The sequence below is a fragment of the Phaethon lepturus genome, unplaced genomic scaffold (assembly GCF_000687285.1).
Source record: "Phaethon lepturus isolate BGI_N335 unplaced genomic scaffold, ASM68728v1 scaffold16174, whole genome shotgun sequence".
NCBI lineage: Eukaryota > Metazoa > Chordata > Aves > Phaethontiformes > Phaethontidae > Phaethon > Phaethon lepturus.
The window spans coordinates 72,233-93,913 of record NW_010537172.1 but is presented as its reverse complement, the minus strand read 5'-3'; the positions used below and the strand labels follow the sequence as shown (position 1 = coordinate 93,913).

The window sequence follows — 21,681 nt, the reverse complement described above, 5'->3', positions numbered from 1 at the left end:
AGAGTGTGGAATTACAAATCAGGGGAATGAAGGCTGATCAGTATTTTAAAACAAATTTTTATGCAGGTAATATTTTTAAAACAAAAAAAACATTTTCCAATTATTTACTGAAAGTATTTGATTAAACCCTTAGCACTATGTGGTATTTGTGTGTTCCAGTTGAGAAGCATCTTCATTTTTTAAACACTGTAATACTTTTACATGAGGATACTTAACAGATTTTAGCTCCCTTCTTAGCTGGGTAACACATCTGAGTCAAGCTTTTGAATCAAACTCCAACTGAAGAATAATCAAACAGGGTTTCAATGCGGGCCAGAGATGGTTTTGGTCACAACAGCTATTTTAAGTTTTGGTTTTTTTTTTTTTTAATTATCCTGACTTATGCAAATAATTCCCCACTGATATTCACCAATTTTTAGTTTGCTGGTAGTGTCACAGTACGGATACACATGAATTGCTTCATATCTGCCTGGCCCCATCAGAATATTGTAGATGAAATGGACCATTATACTGCTTAGGCACTAGGAAACAACATAGTATCTAAAAGGTAGGTTTAAACCTCCTGAGCACTTACCCAGTTTTTCTTTTTCTTTTTCTTGGAGTCAGCATCATTACCACTCCCAATGCTTGAATGGCTTGTCGCGCTATTGATGCTGGAAACACTTTCTGAAGAATGTTGCCTCCTTATACGTAAATCTAAAGAAAAGAAATTACTGTGAAATCCATCTGTCTGTTTCAATATAATAATCATTCTTGTATTTATGTAGCATCTCCCCCCTCAAAGGGAGCCTAAATGAGCCTAAATGGCATTGATGCTTGCAGTGGCTTGGATTCAAGCTATTGCAGCCTGTGAGAAACCACATGGGAGTCAATGGGGATGCATACAATTAAGCTAAAATTTAGGAGCTTCTCCAAACTGGGGTCTTATTGGCATGAAGGCAATGACCCTGCACAGCAATCTGTGCAGGTGTAACCTCATAGCTAAGCAGTGTCTGTTACAGATGGATTATCTGACGTTACTATCACATGTACTATACTTTTTCTGATGAGTATAGGAACTACTTGACTTGTAGAAGGCCTAGTCTGCTTTCAGATGCTACCTTCTAATATACCATGATGGAAATAAGCAGGCAGGAGTCCATTAAAAATTAATTAAATAAAAAAACCAAGAAGTGGAGAATATTAGAAATGGTTGGTGAGGCTTTTGAGTTTCATTTTCTTAAAAGTCTCCGATAACTGTATCTTAATCATTGGAAAACATTCTTGCAGAACATACCCACTAATACCAAGGGAAATTACTTTTAAGATAATTTTTTACTTCCTAGAAGTTAGTTTTGCTATACTCAAGTCATGCAATGAAATTACCTTAAGGCAGACATCTAAATAATGACCTCTTTAAAGAAAGATCAATGACACTCTCAAAAATGAATGCTGCTATTATTTTTTTTCTTCAAGTAATTCCTTTGCTGTTGCTTATCAACAGGCACTTTTGAAGTACATATTTAACATGCGACATCTCCCTAACTGCAATGACAAATTAATTCAGAATCTGGAATTTAAAATGCCTGCTTTCTTGCACTGATTTAGGACCTCGTGAAGGAGCTGAACTCTTGTCAGTCCATCTGTTAACAAGGAGTACACCAATTTCCAGAGCTACAGCTTACGTTGGATTTCCAAGCTATAACCATGTGTTCCCATAAGACTTCCCTAGTGTCTTGGGTGTACTTCAATACACAACTGCAGTGACAAGTTTAACTCTTGACACTCAGCAATCAATTCCTGGCCACCCAGTTCTGAGAAGACAAAGCTCCAGGAGCTCTGGCAAACAGGAAGCTTGTGCAAGGTTTCCAGCTCTGGAAATACCACAAGTATGACTACCACGCACTGCAGAATGTGCTTGCCCTTGCAATAGAGTCCCCAAAACAACAGAAAAGTAGTGACTTAGCTTTTTTTCTGGGGAGAAACTCTGCATTTATTTTAATAGTGACAAAAACATACCTTTGTGGGTATGATCAGGACCATTCAAGGCTCCTTGAATAGCAGCTTGTGCAGCAGAATTCTGGGCTTTCAGCATTTCAATGGTTTCCCTTAGCTCTATAAGCTCAGATTCCTGTGGGAATAGCAAAGAGAGGTCAAAATATATGGCACAAGAACAATATTTGTCTAAGCTAAAAAAAAAACCAAGATAAGAGTGGTCAAACTGAAGTTCATGGGACTTCATGGGTGAACACAAGGGCAACAGCGAAGTAGAGTGCATATTTTCTCTCCAAAGGTGTTAAACTCAACTAATGTATTCTTTTGGATTTATTCTATATAAAATGATCATGCTATTTTTGAAGAGAACAAACATTTTTATTAGACTAATCTAAAAAGGGTCTCAATTAAATATTCATTATAAAGTTAAGAGAAACCCAAAAATTTTACTGTAAAAGGCAATAAAACCATTTGAATTACATCCTTTATTATGTGAGGCTACTGTTTAATGGATGAATCTCAGCCTGAATTTGTGTATTTTTCAAAAGATTTAACTTGCTAAATAATAATTCAATTAAAAAAACCCTGTTTAACAGCAACTGTCCTGCAAGTTGAAGTAAAATTACTCCACTTGAGTGTAGGAAGTTCTGTATTAGAATGCACAGTCAACTTTAATTAAAAAATAGCTTTTATTACTGCTGCATTAAACTTAACCTGCTAGCCTATATTTATATAATGAGGGTTAAAGGAATTTAACAACAGAGAAAAGTAGAGAAGGAAAAGAACATGTTCCAGATCTTTTGGGAAAGAAGCTTGGAGATGATCTGTTTCAATGTCACTATTTAACCTCTTCTTGAAAGAAAACCTTCTGAGGGAAATTATACTTGGTAAAATAGTTAAAAGTTTTGGTTTTAAGAAAATTCCATTGTGTTTTTTTGCTTAACATGAAAAAAAGCAAGCAATACAAATATTTTCTATCCAGTTCACAATAAGCCTTACCATATTTCATTCATTGGTGCTCAACCAGACTGTGAAATGTTATTTTTCTAGACAGCTACACTGACTCCAGTGGTGACTAATAGCTCAGTGATAGACAGTTTCTTTCACAGTTTGGCTCAACGAGGCCTGTGCATTTATAGGATACTGTTCAAAATGAATAAGGGCAGAAAACTGCAGAAGTTCAACCCTGGAAGGTGCTAAGCAGCCTCTTAATCCTGAGTCTGTTACAAAGGCTCACATTAAATTTACTACCTATCAAGTTTAGATTTTTTTTTCTCAATAGTCAAAACAGCACAGTGAAAACCAAAATTGTTTCCCCATGAACAGGATACCCAACCTGCATTAACACTAAATGGAGCAATTTTTCTCTACCTAAAGTTCTTCCCTTAATTCTATTATTCTGACAGTGCTGGCAGGCTGGAATAAAGCGCTCCAGCATGTTATGATCAGTCTTTGTTACAGGATCTTTCAGTACGGATTAAGCCTAGAGTCACATATGTTTTAATTAAAATCTGGAAACAAAAGATTTTATCTTCAAGCTATGCTATGATACTGTGTGGGTAAACCTAATGCTGCACGGTTTAATTCTCCTGAAGCTTTATGAAGATTTGATCACAACGGCCATTAAAGAAAGATCTGTCTGTCTTATTGTCACAGCTGTCTCTGTTCCTTTTCTGTGTTTTTTAAACAAAACTCTAATATAATCTGCTGAGTGTTTTCCACATTAAATCATCTGCTTTGGTAAATGTACCTTTTGTTCAGCTGTCATTGTTAGACTTTGCAATCGGCCAGTCATATTTCCCAAGCTTTTTTCAAAAGCTGCTACTAGATGAGCCTGTGAAAGAAACAGAAGACAACATTCCTCATGACATGGGTCTTGAATGCTTTACACCTTTACAACTTTCAAGACTATACAGAATGTTTGATACATTTTGGCTGGACAAACAATACCTGGACTCTATGAAACCCAGCATTCCCACTCTGGGCTTTCTCCCAGACCTGGCTGGTTTTTTTAAAACATTTTTCCCCTCCAAGCTCATCTTCTCCAGCTCTTTTCTACTAGTTTTAAAGTCAGACTGATCTAACCTGGATAGGTGAAGCAGCCAAGTGAGGCCAGTGTTCCTCAGGCTTCTTTAGCCCCCAAGGATATCAACTCAGGTATCTCTGCCTGGAAATGAATTATGGATTTGATGCCCTGCTTTGCATTTACTGATATATTGACCAAAAGAAGTCTGTTCCCAAACAGAAGTCCAGTAACAATTATTTTCAATTACTAAACACTTCCAACAAGGGAATTCAAGTACTTTATCTTAAAAGGTAAGTTTTAACCTCAGAAATAAAACAGTCCAGGGGAATCCTGAGAATTAAACAAAAAATATCACAGTCAGTTTTATAAAAGGTCATTATTTAGTCTATTCATCTTATATTGATTATATATGTGTGTGTTGTGCATATAAAATTAATACAAACCTATATAAAATATAAATATATTTATATATGTGTGCAAATGTATACATAAAAACAATCTTGAAAATTGGAAGTTCTACTTTTCAATAAGAAAAGCAATAAAGTTGAAACTGATAAAAAGATTTTAAAAATTAAAGCTTCATTTTATTTCTAACAACATTCAGCCTATACTCTATGCAAGCAAAATTTATACAAACAATACATCAACTCTTCATTGGTTCTAACTGCCATCATGTTTTGTAGGCAAAGAGGAAGTGGTCATAGAGAAACCAGCAAGCTAAGCCTGCTTGTACAGCCAAGGGAAAGTAAGAATTTAAATTTTATGAAATTCCATAAAGTTCCATTCACACCTCTCACAACACCAAATAGTAAAAGCATAAGGAAATACTTATTTTCTTGTTACCTTCTCAAAAGTGGTAATAGGCAAAGTTTTCAAACATAGGCACTACAATACACTTGGAAATATAACTCACAAACCACATATTTATATGCACAAATGGATTAACTGACCGTCCACACTGAGGAAATTTATTTTTTATTATAACAATACAGGCACACGCAGTGCTTGGCAAATTTTTCAGTTACAGATTTACATGCTTGTACGAGCATAGTTGAAATTGTTCAAATGTCAGTAGTTGTACTGAATCTTAGGTATAATCAGAAAAAGACATAGTCCAAAGAGGATTCTGTTATGCAATTTAGGAGAAGGAAATGAGGAATTCTTGCTACCTTGTTCCGCATATTATTTCCCAAATAAAAAAAAAAGATGATCATACATATAGTAGTGACCCACTGCTGTGTCTCCACTTCATAGCTGTTACAGTGAGAAGTAGCTTTTGTGTTTTGTAAATCATTTTGGATTGCTATAATCATTTCAGTATCTTGTAAACTCTTTAAACGTATTACAAGTTTACTCCCTGTAAATTATATTATTAGCAAATAATTTATTTAGTTACTTATGGAGATAGTGGTCAATCCACCTGCTTTCTGCATCTGCAGGGATGCCTTAGGGATAATTCTTTTGGTAAGGGATACATACCCCAGGGACTAACTTTTGATAAACTAGATACATATGCAACTTCTTAAAGATTAATTACTAATTGTGTATATTCTTATTTTAAAATTTATAACTTAGGCTTTATTCTTGACGTTATAATTTTAAATAAAATGAACTTGGAATATGTGTCAAATGCAGGTCTGAAACCAAGTTTAGAAACTACTCTATTCCTCTGAGAAGATAGAAGTAACTAGTTTTTAAATTTACTGTTCACTTCAATAATTAGTTACATATTAAAAATCTCCAGACTAGTGTTTTATTTCCAAAGATGATGATCAGATCACTGACCCAGAACACAATCAGAGACAAAGTAGATGCACTACCAGAAAATTATAGCCAAATGTCTCTTCATTACATGTGTTTAACAGGAAACTAATGGAGCTCTCTGCTCCCTGCCTCATAAAAAAATCTATGGCTTGGCTGACAGCCCTCGGTTCTGATTTACCATGAGAATAACAATGGGGTCTGAGGGCTTGAAAAGAGGAATAATTTGCTTAATTATTCATTGCTTTTGTCCGTTTCTCACAATTAGACTGTGATAACCACAGTTCTTTGGTACCTAACTATGCATATTTGTGTAAAGTATTTCCCTACTCCATAGCTACAACTTCCGCTTATATTGTACATGAACAAACCACAAGGAACTCATAGGAAAAAATAAGGAACTCGTAAGAAAAATTAAGAACTAAAAAGCAGAATTAAAAACGTCATCAAAGGTCACTGAAACTACTAAGTCACTGTCTGAGAATCTTTAAAGACAACAATGTCACAGCTACAGATTCTTACTAAAGTTCAGCCTGTGATAGAGTATATTACCTTCTTGGAGTAGCACGCTAAAATTTTTGTGTCATAAATGTTAATTGGATCAAGATGATGGATCTTTCCTAACTCATTTGAGAGAAACACTATCAAGTTGTGCTTTGCTAACAATAAAGAAACCTAAGTCGAAGGCCCACCACTGAAAATGATGCAAGAAAAAAAATCATTTGCATTTTTCAATATTTTAAATGTTTATTACAATAGAATATTCTTCTCTGAAATACAAAGTGTTAATTTTACATTCAGAGTAATAAACTGTGCTGCCTTTCCCCATGGTAGCAAATGTTTATTTATTCAGCAGTCTAGGGAACTCCTACTTGTTGAAATTTTATGCAGATTTGTCCCAAAAGAAATACCATGTAACAAAACCATAAAAAAAGGCAAAAAAGGGCTAATTATCTGTATATTTACATTGTTTACATAGGTATGTATATATTCCAATTTAAGAGCAGATTTTGCATTTAAATAGTTAAATGCAAAATAATTCAGAAAGTAAAACAATGAAACAAATAGAAAGAAGAAACTGTGACTTTAAAAATGGTCATTAGAAATCAAAAATTCTAATTAGATACTTCTTTTCCACTTTTAAATTTGGTAATTGATTTTGATTGAATTGGTAATACTTAGTTCCTGGGGATTATTTGCTTTATCCAAAAGGATCCATTCTTTCATTCTTAAAAATATTTAGATTTTTTTTCAAAGTTACAGCCAATCCCTCACACCTTAGAAATACCGGTGTTAGATTCTGTAGTTTCATTCATGGCATACATCATTTGAATACCATACAAAATAGCCTGAATAGTGCATGTGCTTTAAATAACACCTATTCTAAAGTAAAAATATATCTTCATAATTGAATGCAGAATTTGTACTCGGAGGTAGATGTACTGGAGTCAGAGTTAAGTAACTGGGCATTACTGGAAGTATGCCTACAGCAAAGTATATCCATCTTTAACAAGATATGCATATAAGATACATAGGTGATGTACAGCTCTTAATCTGTAGATACATCACATATGGATTAATTTTGACTTCTACTACATTAGCATCTGAAATTCCCCTAGGAAATAGTTAAAGAGATCTATGCTCAGGGAATGACTCCAGTGCTAAGATGACGGATTTGCTTTTAAACATTTCCTTCTTCGTAAGCTACCCCAGCCCGCCCGACCCCAAACACCTCAGCTCTTAGGTTCACAGCCCATCCGGAACAAGACATTGGTATATCCAAAGACTATCGGCTGACACGCTTTGCCATTTGACCTGCAGTGTTCAGGTCTATAAAACAAAGGTAAAGAAATAAATTTCCTCCCACCTGACACGGCTGAATGAAAGGAGGTGTGAGAGGCCAGGAGGGATCGGGCTGATTGCAAGAGGCAACCGTACATCTGGTGACCTTTTCTGTTCGCCGCCTGCTATTAACTTGTTCTTTGGCTGTAGGATAGTGGTTCAGAGCTGGCCAAACAAGCGTATTAGCCAACGAAGCCCCTCCGCTTTCTACTGGCATCCTGGGTCTACTACAGTTTGCAAGCATGCACCCTTCAGCTTTATACAGTACAAAGCACTGATCAAAGTCCCTCCGAACAGGCTGGGTTCAGGCTGCTCGCTGGAATTCGAGCCCTTGTCAGTCATGTAGGAAGTCTGCTGGTTGGACACTTTCTGCACTGAAAACAGGCCCTTTCTTAATTAGTGTTGAGATTTGCCCTTCAGCAACATCAAAACAGGCACTAGGGGAAAAGCCAGAATCTCAGAAAAAAACTGTAAATTAAGCATCCAAACAACAGCTGGTCCCTGCTTGAATTTAATCATATGCAGGCAAAACACTTCGGGGTTAATCAAATGAAATAAACTGCTCAAATCAAGCATAGTACTTGAGTCCAGCCAACAAAACCTGAATAATAAATGAAACCAAGTAAGAAAAGTCTTAGCAGAGATTTCCAAAATGCCTGAGAAATGCTGTAAGTTCCAATTGACAGATTTTGATATAAAATAATATCTAAAACAAAGACTTGATGAAAGAGGACAAATTTCAGCCTCACAGTCTTTTAATGACACATGTACTACTGTCACCAACAGTCTTTTGTGGTGAAGCAAAGAAAAGACACAAATATTGTTGAAAGGAGATGAATAAGAAGCTCACTCTCTCACTCGCATGTAATACTTTTGCTCAGTTCTACACAGGGAGATGGTAAAAACAAATTCAAGCCTGAGATAAACTGTGAGGGAGCAAGATTTCTGGCTATTAATAATTTTCTTTTCCAGACTACAGCGAGGAAAAAAGTGCTGCCCATTTTCAGACCCTGAAAGTATGGAAATTTGGGGGAGCTTGTGACTAAAGATGATTGCATTTATAGCAAAAGCATCAGGAATGGCTGAGTGATCTGGACAGCAAAGGCACAACAGAAATTACTCTGGTCATACAGTTCTCCGCCTGCCAGAGACAGATGTGTCTACAGAAAAGTAGTACAGAGTGACCAAACTTTTTTCTGCAGGAGACTTATTGTTCGTTCAAGTGCGAACGTGACTCAAAATTATTATCCTTTAGAGAGTGCCATGGTTTAACCCCAGCTGGCAACTAAGCCCCACGCAGCCGCTCGTTTACTCCCTCTATGGTGGGACGGGGGGGAGAATCGGAAGGGTAAAAGTGAGAAAACTCATGGGTTGAGATAAAGACAGTTTAATGGATAAAGCAAAACCCATGCACACAAGCAAAGCAAAACAAGGAATTCATTCACTACTTCCCATGGGCCGGTGGGTGTTGGGCCATCTCCAGAAAAGCAGGGCTCCATTACGTGTAACAGTTACTTGGGAAGACAAATGTTATCACCCAGAATGACCCCCCTTTCCTTCTTCCCCCAACTTTATATGCTGAGCAGGACGTCATATGGTATGGAATATCCCTTTGGTTGGTTGGGGTCAGCTGTCCCAGCTGTGTCCCCTCCCAGCTGCTTGTGTCCCCCCAGCCTGCTCACTGGTGGGGTGGTGTGAGAAGCAGAAAAGACCTTGACCTGTGTAAGTGTAAGCAGTGTAAGCCCTGCTCAGCAATAACGAAAACATCCCTGTATTACCAACACTTTTCAGCACAAATCCAAAACACAGCCCCATACTAGCTACTATGAAGAAAATTAACTCCATCTCAGTAAAAACCAGCACAGAGAGTAAAACATGTTTTTGATTTCTTCTCTGAGCATAAATTCCAGCTTTTGTGATTGAGACTATTTCTCCTTTAAATGTCAGGGGCTAGTAAAGTATGTCTCTCAGATCAGGAGATAAGCCATAAATGAATATATGAAAATAAAGCATTGCTAAGACAGTACAATTTCATGAAAATTAGAAGTCCATCTGGGTTCTTCATAAGTTTGTCAAATTAAATCAAGTATTTCTTAGTTACTCTCATAATTTTTACAAAAAATATATAATCACTGGCATTTAAATATCAGTTCTGTAATTAGATTAAAGTTTAGAGGCCATATCACAATTAAAAGATTGTATATACACTCTGCTTTCAAGCTGGATTTTATTCCTGATGTTTCAGTGATATTTTGTAGAATTTATTTACATAAAGTGCTCAAAGGACTGACAGAATTAGTACTAACACATATTTAAGTGGTCTCTTTTGATCCTTTGGACTTAGTGGAAGTGGTTTTTTTTAATGCTTTACATATCCTGTACCAGCAATAGCAGAGGAAAAACTTAGAATCAGGCTTATTGTGAAATACTTTTCAATTTTTGTTTTTGTAAATTATATATGTAATGACAGTATCCCAAAAATATTTACTTATGTTATCTAGTAATATCTACTTTTCTTTTAAGATTATTTTCACCGAGAAAGTATCTAAACCTCTTGCTCATGCCTGGAGAATTTGAAGCCTCTAAGTTTCATGCTCTTGACAAGTTTAATTTTGAGGGAATTTCCACATGTTGGGGATTTGGAAAAAGGAAAGGTTTCTCTGGTACCATTAAAAAAAAAAAGCGCTAAAAATATCAGCTTTAGGGTTGCTTATAGGTTTAGAGTTTAAAGACCATCTCCATGGAGATGGATTAGAAGGTGGGTGACAGAGTCAAAAGAGCCTGATTAAATTAACCCTTTTAGAACATACAGTGTGCATACACATATATATGTATATGCATGCAAGCACACACAGGTTTACAAATGTGGTACTCCGGGATAGGCAAAACCAGATGCACTCGTATACATTCTTTAACTGTCCTGTTGAAAATGTTACCTCCCTCCCCCAGTGAGATCAGCAGAAAAGCTATGGGCATTCTTACTGGGTGTTCAGAAGTCCAGAGGCAGCGTATGGGACCAGGTCCCCAACCAACATAACGTGAGCTAAACAGACCAAACCGAACTTACTTCTCACTCACGCAGCAGAATTAGCTGGAGTGAAAACCAAGCCAAAATGTAACTATCCATTTTTAGCTTGACTCAGTTTCTTTGAAATATGGACCAAATCTAATTTTAACTTGGAGCTGACTTTGAAAACTTGTCTGGGATGGGTGATGTTGTTAGACACCAGTCTGCATGGTGTTTACTGCACACAAAGGAGTGCTGACCAGAGGTATGGGCAACGACTTCTAACTGACGCTGGGGAGAAATGGGATGCGATCGGCCCAGACGAACCCAACGGTGGCCTCTTTGCCTCAGCGGCCGGGGACGAGGCCCCGCCACCCTCACGCAGGTGCACCTGTTACTGTATTTAGGCTGCAGCATCGCTGGGGGAACTGGAAGAGGATGGAGACTGACGAGACATGTCGGTCATCTTTCAGCACGTCGGCCAGAAGGAACATGCTGGTGCTTTCTGTTCAGAACCAGTGGAAGGAGAGAAGGACAAACTGCTTTTCTGCTCACAGTGAGGTGTGGTACCCAGAGCCCAAGTTATCCCACCAGAGAGGCTCCCACACCAGTACAGGCACCTGAGTGCAGGCCCACCACAGGCAAACAATTCAGTCTTCCTGATGTGGCACCACTGCTCAGAGTCACGGAATGGGTTGGGTTGGGTTGGGAAGGACCTTTAAAGATCATCTTGTCCATCCCCCTGGCTGTGGGCAGGGACGTGTTTCACTAGATCAGACGCTTGCAGGAATCAAGCTAACTCTTCTGGGTAACACCAGCTGCTGCTGCGTGGGCATTAACGGGTGCTCAGAGTGGGTGTGGGGGTGTCTGTGATTGTGCTGTGTCGCAAGCCCCGCCGCAGCCCACCTCCCTGTGCTCCCCACTGCAAGGTCTGCCTGCTGCAGCCTTGCATTTTTGGTGGAAAGGGCCCTGCAGAGAACAATGGACTTGTTAGTGAACAGGACTACCCAAGGCATGCTGGCCTGGTTCTTCTGACCTCTTGGTGTTGGTTTTAGCTTGTTGCTCTCAAGATGGGTGCGTGAAGAATTGCCCAATCTGGCAAAGATGAAGATCAGTGTCTAAAATACATGAGATGGAACTCCGTACTAAGGATACGCATGCTGGCTATAAATTCCCAAATGAATAACCCAACTCAGAATCTAGCTTTTGAATTTACAAACATTGCAGGACTCCAATATTGTCTGCTTCACTAGCTCCTCCTCAGAACCCAGGACGGAGTGGCAACCCATACCGCTACAGAGGTACGAATACCCACAGGTGTTCTGCAGCCACCTGAACAGAGCAGAAAGCTCCAAGAGCAGCCCTTCCACATTTTCACGTGTGGCAGTCCTAGGAGAACAAGCAGCTTTCACACACCTAGAGATTATTTTCTCACAACATGAACGCAGTACTACTTCACTGACCGAAACATTTTCTTGAAAATAACGGCAGTATTTATAGATCTAAACACTCAGCACATCTGCATTTCGAAGAAACTCTAGAGGTTGCCTGAGACATCCGGGAACTGCTTTCTTGAAATGCAAAATGATACTCTCTTGCAACTGCATCTCCACTTTCCTTGGGAATGGTAACTATAGTTATACCCTGAATTGCATTTAAAAATCACTATACAACAGATTGTTCAATAACTATGCAGTAACCTCATCTGAAGCCATAGTAACCAGACAGGATTGTAGCTCACATTCCCTATCTGGCATTCTTTTCTGAGAACACGTTCAGTAACTCACAGTACCAGTATATGACAACTGGAAGGAATACCAGGGCGCTCCATGAAATAACTTGGTTTCCATTAGTTATGTATCAGCACAGTTATTGAAGCATATGAATTCTATATACAGTTGTATACTGTTCTTCCCTCCATATCTACCTGTATTTTACAGGGCTTACCTTTTTGAAAAGAAACTATAAGGAATTCTAGCAGAATCTGTAGCTCATGCCCTTTCTTTGGTTGTATCTCTTTACTTTTGGGCTTTTTGTGATTGATTCTGAGGAAAGAGTGAAACTGAACTGGATAGGACTGTTGTCACATGCAAAGGGTGGAAACTCTCCTTTTCCTTTCCACTGTGTCTATTACAAGATTCCTTCTGCTTGAAGCTGAGACAATACCAACACTTAATGAAATAATTAATTGAAAAACACCACAACAAGTAAGTAGTAAAAGTGCCCCAGATCACATGTTTGTACTTGAGTTGAGTAAGAGTTATAAGCCAGTCTGATAAAGTATTCTCTGATACTCTTTATGATCACAAGCACAAATACTTACATTTGCTGAAAGTTGAGAGGTAAGGGTAGCAACTTTCTCTTGTGATGCAACCAGCTCTCGCCGTAGTTTCTGAATTTGCTAGAAGAAAAAAAATATTGCTGTCAGTATTTCAGCAATTTCCTTTTGCCGTGGTTTTTTTGTTTTGTTTTCATAACGGATCACTAATAGGTTTACAATGTCTTAGTTTCACGTTTTAATCTCAAAACTACTCAGAAATACAAATTAACAGAAGTTGTCACTTAGTGCTGCTCCAAGTGTTTTCTTGTGCTTAACCAGTATGAGCTAGAATCCCAGTCAGGGGAGCACATATGGGCAAAAGCTTAATTACTTCACATGTACAATCCTCTGTTTGCACATGTAAATGTCATGTTTTTTTACCAAATCCCGTTAAGTTCCAAACACATTCTTAGTGCAATCAGTTTTAAGAGACCTGTATGAGGCCTGAGATTATGAAATATGAAAGAATTTGGGTGAGGTTCACTTTGCTTGACTAGACGTAATGCAACCAACATATGCCAAATGTCTATATAAGACTCAGATGAAGTGCCAAAAGTACTCCTCACTGCCTGGCATGAAGAAGGCTTCAATGACTACCTCAGACACAGATTTTTGCTTCATGGATGTCTAAAGTCAGAAGAGGTACAGTAATTTTTTTTTTTTCTCTAAGACTCTACTTCTTACAGTTCCTGCGATTCAAATATACAGCCTCTTTAAACCTTATCTACTATTCAAAAACTTGCTTGCCAACTTAAAAAAATAAATTTAGCTTTAAATGTGCTTGTTGACATGAAAATAAATTTAATTCAAGGCTTCCGTATCCTTTAATGAGAAACAGAATCCTTAAGAAAAATATCTGTTTACATTTCAGCGAGGATAGATATCTAGCATGAAGCTTGCGCATCATTTTAAGCTCATTTAACCCTATTTGAGATCTTACAGGGACTCCAGGCATTGCACTGAACTTAAGCATACCAGAGAGTTTCACTTTGAAATCCCTTTCATATTCAGACATAAAAGAAATTATTCCAGACTAGAGAAGCAAAATGTCTGTAACTAGTCTAGGAAAGGGAGCACATAACATTCACTAAGACAGATTATCGCAGTACTTTAATTTTATGAATCCCATGAAAACCAACAGGGAATACTGCACGAGCTTTAGGAATGAACAAGTTCCTGTACATCTATGATACAAAAATAGCTAGGTCATTTACACTAGCTCAGAGCAAAGGAGACAGATTATGAGCTGTTCTCCATCCTGGATTGCTCTTTTCTTTTTCCAAGTTTTCTCTTTGGTTTTCAATAGCAATTATTTGACCTTCCTGCTAAAATCTACACTTTCATCATATTCCTGCAACTATACAAATGCAGTTCTCATAAAGTTCTGTTCAACATCTCCTGAAAGAGCATCACAGAACACATAAAATAGAAATATGCAGAAAATAAATGTTGTTTCACCTCTATACGCAGCCCTATATAAAAGAATATGACATGAGGAATTGTCATTTACAGTACTGAGCTATGACATGCTTCTTTAGGTGTTTTGCTTTAACTTTCAGTGAAAGGAGCTTAGAAAATTCAGGTAGAAATTATATTGAAATATACCGCAGCAAGTAAGGAAGAATATGTTTATTTGTTCAGCTCCCTAAAAATATCTTTTAGTTGACTTTTTCTCTGATTAGAACAGTAAAAATAGGAACAGCATAAACACAGGAGTCAGAAGGCATGTGATGCTGTGAAGTGGAAATGCACCCCTTGGTGCTGCATTTTATTGCTGTTACTCCTTGGTGCCCTTTTAATACAACCAGACTTCATTTTGAGAAAGGCTGTAATTCCATCCAGCTGCTGACCTGGGCTTGTCACCCGTTCTTATACACTGGGAGGAGAAGGAAGCTGTTTTCCACGTCAGATTTGATTTGTATCTGAAATCAATCTGCACTGCTCTGCAATCCATCAGAGTGGTCAGTTTCAGAAATTTAATATAATGCAAAATGTAAGGGAGAGAAGTTCAAAGTGAACATTTGAAGCATTTTTCTCCTGAAAGGCAGCACATTACCTTCAGTTGCACAGTCCCTTAGATCCAGTACGGAGTGGTATTAAGTCTGAAATCAGATGGTATCACAACTCCCCACTCAGTAGCCCGAGTCTCATCGATTCTTTTCACCTTTTCAGAACCTCAGCCAGGAGGCATTCTTCAGCACAACGCTAAGAAAACACCTTCTAGTGCACTAGAAGCCGCATCAGCTTTTTACCAATACTTCTTAAACACTGGTGCAAAGACACAGGGTGTATAATAATATAATGCAATACTTAAATATAAAAATGAAGAAAAGTTCTTACCTCTGAATGTGCCTTTTCTTCTGCCTGGAAGAAAACAAAGAAGAAATGGCTTAGGAACTGTGTGCAACATAATTGCGGTAATAGAAAATAAAAGCCAGCTACACTGAAGTGAAATGAATAGCTTCACGGATCCATTACATTTAAGGAAGGTATGCAGTTAAAACAATAAATGGAATTCTTTTCAACTTACTTGGCAAGGCTCCAGCTGAAACCCCAAAGAGTTTGCCAGCATACTGACAACACGAAACAGTGGATAAAGGGAGAACAGGAACAGAACTACAGAAGCTACAGCTACATTTTAAGATGCAAAAGAAAATTTGCGATGCTGTCACTGCATGGACCTTAGTCTGTTACCTGCAAACTTTTACACTGTAATGATTATTATGGCTCTGGGAACTATATTTGTTTTACTGTTTTCCAAGAAATATTCCTAATAGACTAATCCCTGCTAAGAGAAGTTGACAGAATAAGAGTAAAACATATATTGGGGGAAGATGGGGGAAGACGGTTACTTGCACTTTACAGTAATTTCTTTTGTACAGACTACTGACGAAAATATTAAGGGCTATAAAGGCATGTTAAAGTTTCAGCTTAAACTTGCTAATATTATTTAATAATTTTAGGTGTTTTCCATATTCTTATGTATCGTGTCATAAAATGATGCTACTTACTCAACAGTTTTTTTCAACAAGATAAGAAGCTAAATCATTAGTCATTAAATTTGTAAGCATGATAGAAGTCTAATTTAGGAGGCATTTGGTGGATGGAGATATCTTGCTTCAGTGGGATTCTAATGGAAAGAATGGTGTGCCGTGAGAGAGGAACCCTTTTGTAACATAAAATAAGAACCAGTTTATGGACTGGAAATGATTCCACCCCATGATCTGTGGTAGCCCAAATTCAGAGAAGCAGTCTAACATTGTCTGGAAGAGAAATAAGCAGTAAAAGGAGAATGTGGGTGGAAGAATTAGCTATAAATAATACAAGAAAGGTTAAGAAAACCCAAGGTAAGAGTTCCTCAGAAGATTCCCTGACATCAGGCAGTGTCTGTGTTATTACAAATTAGTATAGCTTCTTTTTTAGTTCTATATCAAGCACAACTTTCGTGCTGTTAAAATTTTAATAATGTATTATAGAAATGATTTCTTACTTTACCTGTTGTAGGGGGAGAAGACGTTTAGAAAATACCTCTTTCCTTACATGCTTATCTGTTAACAGTCACTAAAAAGACTGTGATGCTACGATATTTCCTTGTGCAACACTTAGAACTGCTCTTGGCTGAAACTACTGTAATACCTGATGCATTACTACATGGGAATGATTTAGTATAATGATTGTTTTATTTGCCAGCACTGATGTGACACACATACTGATACTAACTTTCTGATCTATGTTCACAAAAAGGAGATCTGCCTACAGAAAAAAATGAAATTCTATTCTCATTATTGTTACTTCAGACGTGTAGTGCATAAAAAGTCAGAAAAGGATCAAGAAACACCATGTCCCCTTATGAATTCTAATGTGCCAAGAAAAGCAAAAAAAAAAAAAAATTCAGGTTTGGTGGTGGGGACATGGTCCCTCATCTTTAGACCACTGGCCCCTGCTGATGAAGGCAGTGCTACATGTTGTTACCAGATGACTCTCACTGTACAAGGAAGCGTTACCTCTCTCTCAGAGTTCAGAGAAGTGGCTCCCACAAGTCTTCTGTGGGCAGTGGAAAGATTAAATGAAAGAGAAGGAACAGGATTCTGGACATACTATCAACTTAAAAAATGAAATCTGACAACCAAGTACATCTGAGCAGTTTTAACTTACGAGTTCATGCTGACACCATTGTAACCCAGCACTTGGCCATTGGGTCAAAAGGCTCTAAAAGGAAATAATTTTTTTCTCCCTCTACTTCTCCATTGTATCCATGCATCCTATCCTTGTAAAGATTATTTTTCTCTTTTTTTGAAGACTTAAAATATTATCATATAAATGACATGTCCTTACACATCTCCTTTGAGCTTGGCTTAGCACAGTTAATGAAGTCTAGGGATTCAAAGTGTAGCTAATGCTGAGAAGCAGTGCGAGAAATATGCAATTAACTAAATATGTGCAAATTGCAGTGTCTCACCTACTGAGCAGGAGAAGATTAAAATAGGAGACAACCTAGCATAATTTACACTACCACACATCTTTTTCAACTTCTTGGAAACCTAGATATATTCACTGCCAAAACTGAATCGATATTTCAATCCTACAATCTACTAAGTCTCCTTACAAGGCATACTTTTCTGTGAAACCAAATCTTTGTCTCTCTACATGCATTTCTGTTCCAGCTAGATTTTCACTCTATTCAAGTAAGTCCTGAAAACCCAAATGCAAATTAAGAAAGCCAATACATACAGAAAATACTAGTGAACGCGGAACTTCTGTCTCATTGAACTTATTCATTGCAGTGACAGCAAATCATGAAATGACTCTTCTGAATATCATGTTCTAATGCTCAAAGAAACAATCTTCAGAGTATAACTTAATGATTTTCAGCTATCCTTTGGCAATAATACATAAAGATCTTGATCTTTATTTAGTACTTTGTCTGAATCTCTCCAGTGCTTAAGCTGCAGAAAACCACTAGCACCAAGGCTCAAGGCAATGCTTGAGAAATGTGATAAATACATTCGATTGAGACACTTAGAGAAAGGCAGCTGCTTTGGAATTCGTGCTTAGTGATTTTGGCATGCTTAAGTAAGGCAAAAAAGCACAAGAAAGGTTGCTCTCTGCTTTCAGCTGATGTGACACTGATTGCCAGCCTTTCATGTTTCTATACTTGTGCATTATCTTCTGATTAATTGCTGAAAAGTTTAAACTTTTTTCACAGAATGAGAGGGATCAAGTAGAAGAAATTCTGATCAAAATCATCCCTAAAGGTCAATCCTGGCAATTTTGTTATACTAATTCCTTTCTCGCCTGTTACAGATTTTTCTGTAACTTCCATTATCTTGTCTACATAATCCATAACTTAAGAATCAAGGCTTAGCTGCAATGTGAATTCACAGTCAGACATTTCAGAAGATATTCCACTTAAAGTATGAACTTAGGTAAACAGTTTAAAGTTTGTTTTGCAGGGAAAGTACTGTTCTTTAATATCATGGGGTTTAGGTAATATTTCCAAGATAACTCTGTAATTTTGAATGATAGGTTATATAAATAGAAAGTATTAGTAAACTCTTGCTATATCACACAACATCAAAGCAGAGATATTTCAAACTTACTGACTGATCAGCTGCTGAAAGCATCCTGTATCACTTTATAACTTGATTTTTACCATCTATCATTTTCATAATATTCTTCTAAAATTTAACATCAAAGCTTGAATTATAATTTTGGACACTCCCCGCTATGTAAACGGATCATAGTGTCTCATAGACAGGGATTTGACTACCAAAACATGAGTGAGAATCTTTGCTTTGAATGTTAGTCATACCTCATGTGCAGCCAGTCTGTACGTACATTCTAACCTCCCAAAATAATTCAGGACTGGTCTGGACTGGAATTGTTTGCAGCTTGCTGCTTAAGGCCTGGACAACCTAACGCATGTGGACCTGATGTTTTAGACATGCCCTTGTATAGACCTTTTATGCTTAAACAGAACTAAGAGAGGTACCGTTGTGGTAGGCGTTGTGCATGGATGAAACCTACTTTCCAAGCTAACATGAGTTTAACATTGAGATAGGGCTACCAAATGGTACGAATGCATCAGACTGCACGGGTTTGGTAGCCCCAGGCAAGAACTGGTGTTGGCTCTGGGTAGAAGAGTCCATGCCATTCCTGGGATGTCAGCTGGCACTATTCAACACCTGAAAACATGGAGAGGAGACAGACTATTCATGAATGCACGGTATGAAAGCAGATAAGTGGGTTGTTCTCCTGTGAAAAAGGGCTACTACAGCATGTAATTGTAGTTTGTGAATAGGTTGCAAAGAAACTGCTGTGTATCAGCAAAAGAATGTCCAAACATATTTAACTCCTCCCATATGGATATGTTAGTAGAACAACTGAAGCAACATATTATGCAGGAGATCTTAAAAAAGATATCAAAACAATAAAATAGAGAAAAAAATCAAAACCAGAACTTCTGTTTGAGCTACAATTATTAATCAATCTAATTAATCTAATTAACTAAGATTAATAATTTTTTAAAGACAGCCTTCTCTTTGGAAATAACATCTAATGCTGTCATTTGCAACAAAGATCAGTAGACATTTAAAGTGCAAATTGTATCTCTCTTACCCTGAAACAACCTTGTGTTTTTCAGGAAGTGTGTCTCAGTGACAGGACAAAAACACTTTGCAATGTGCAATTATAAACCTAGCTGAAAATAAGCAAAATCACTCAAAGTTATCAACTACAATAGCATAAGGACTCCCCCTAAAAGAGAGACTCCTAGACCATTACCTTCTTTTTAGCTTTCGAAATATACACTACGTAATTTTAAGCAGTTCTAAGCAAATCACCTAGAAAGATGAAAATAATATATTCTAAAATAGCATGACGGTAATACCAAAGTAAAAAATAAATGTTCTTGCTTTATTGCAGTACAGTTTTCATCCTTCTGAACCTCAAAGCAGTGAAAGCTTCATGAACAATGAACAAGAACAGAGGTGGGCAGAACTTTTTTCTAAAATGTCAATACTCACCGTAGAGTAGAGAGAGGATGTGCTGGAGACAAGTGATAATGAGGACCCATGTACTTTAAAAAAAGGAAAATAACATGAAACATTGATGATAGCATAAAACTTCCCCCATGTAGCTCAATAACTAAACATCTTTTTAAAATGAGAACCAATCTTCTATGAAGAGCAATTATGAGCTTCCCTATAGAAAAACTATTGATAGTTTCCTGCACTTAAAAAGATTGCTCTATAAAAAAACCCCAACTTTTCTGTGTATGAGGTAGGATAGTGGGTCAGTGAGATTCAGTATTATCACCAGCAAACAAAGCATCGTTTTTGCTGTTTTGACAGCAAATGACTTGATAAATTCATTCTTTAGAGAAACCAGAAATTGTGCTGTTTATACACCTGTCCAAAGCTGAGCAAACTGATTTTAATAAGAGGCTATGCTTTGCAAAACACTTCACATTCCCTGGGGAGAGTTCCCAGACTTTTCTCAGTTGGTTTCTCCCCTCAGCACAATGCAGACCTGTGCGTGCTAGCATTTGTAGTCTGTGTGAAGGGGTTACTGTGAGATGTAGTGCCATATTTTCACTAATCATCAGTAGAGTCAGCCTCCAGAGCACCAGGTGAAGCTGCAGGACTTCAAAGCAAAATATGGAGTACCTGACCTCTCTGAAAATGGCAACTGAAGACTAAACTGAGACAAAATTGCCCCTTCGCCTTCTGATTACTCTATTGAGGAAGGGAACACCAACAGAGAATTTTAAACATCATTCATTTCTTTACTTCTTTTAATTTTTCTTTCAAAAATAAATTTTTTTAATGCTTATTATCTGTTAGGTTTTGATAAGCAAATTATTTTAAGTTAATATTGACATCTGTGTTTCAAATTGACAATACAAGAATACTTGGATTAGACAAACAGACTTTAAACCTGGTTTTGAAACTGGGCATTTATTTACAAAGATGTGGTATGCTGACCATTGAAATCCTGTTGCTTTCAATCTTTCTCTAATTTTCAGTCTCTGGTTTAAATCTCTCAGCTAAGCTCTCATTCTGCTCTTGTACACTGTGGCTTTACTCATTACCTTACTTCTTTTACTATAATCTTCCTCAGAGTTCCTATCTTAAATAAAATACTTTTGGCCTTCCAGCAACATCATTTCATGTTAATTGCTAATGACTGTAAAATGCTGAAAACTGTTTATTATTGCTGCATTGACTTTATTTACTCAAGTTGATCACGGTTATCCACTCCAGCTGGATCTGAAACATGACCAATGAAAAAGCTTTCATCAAAGCCACTGGGTGACTCAGTACTAAAATTCTAGATTTAACACCTCTTTTTCTATGCATAAATTATTTGTTTGTTTTCTCTATTATTCTTCCAGTGTTTCCTTTGATAATTCTCCTGTTCCTCAGCAAAGGGTCTGTAGTCACCTCTGTCCTTGAATTATGTGATACACTTCTGTGCAGTCAGCCATCCTCTCTGTGCTGACAACTCACAGCTTGATCTGTCCTGCACCCTACTGCTAGTATTACATACCCAGATGTCTGCCTGACACATCATCTGAAATACAGAAGAATGAACTGAAAAGTAAAAGTATTAGTTGTCCGTTATTTCATCTAGGACTTTTTTTTCTCCTTTTAACTCATAACTATGAGTTTGGGGGAGGACTTTTTTATTTGCTTGTTATAAAGGCAATTTATTATTTACATATAACATTATATAATATATATAATATAT

At 37.3% G+C, this 21,681-nt stretch overlaps 1 protein-coding gene across 1 annotated transcript in view; it reads right to left on the bottom strand.

The window, feature by feature from the left end:
• Positions 1-21,681, bottom strand: part of NAV3 (neuron navigator 3) — a gene marked incomplete at its 3' end in the record, with an annotated part of 104,988 nt that overhangs the window by 15,222 nt on the left and 68,085 nt on the right. The window contains exons 13-18 of the mRNA XM_010286415.1: positions 19,956-20,008; positions 15,271-15,294; positions 12,934-13,011; positions 3,725-3,808; positions 1,999-2,110; positions 575-696 (exon numbers count right to left, since the gene is read on the bottom strand). Of these exons, the coding sequence (XP_010284717.1) occupies positions 575-696; positions 1,999-2,110; positions 3,725-3,808; positions 12,934-13,011; positions 15,271-15,294; positions 19,956-20,008 (473 nt within the window). The remainder of the gene's footprint in view (positions 1-574; positions 697-1,998; positions 2,111-3,724; positions 3,809-12,933; positions 13,012-15,270; positions 15,295-19,955; positions 20,009-21,681) is intronic.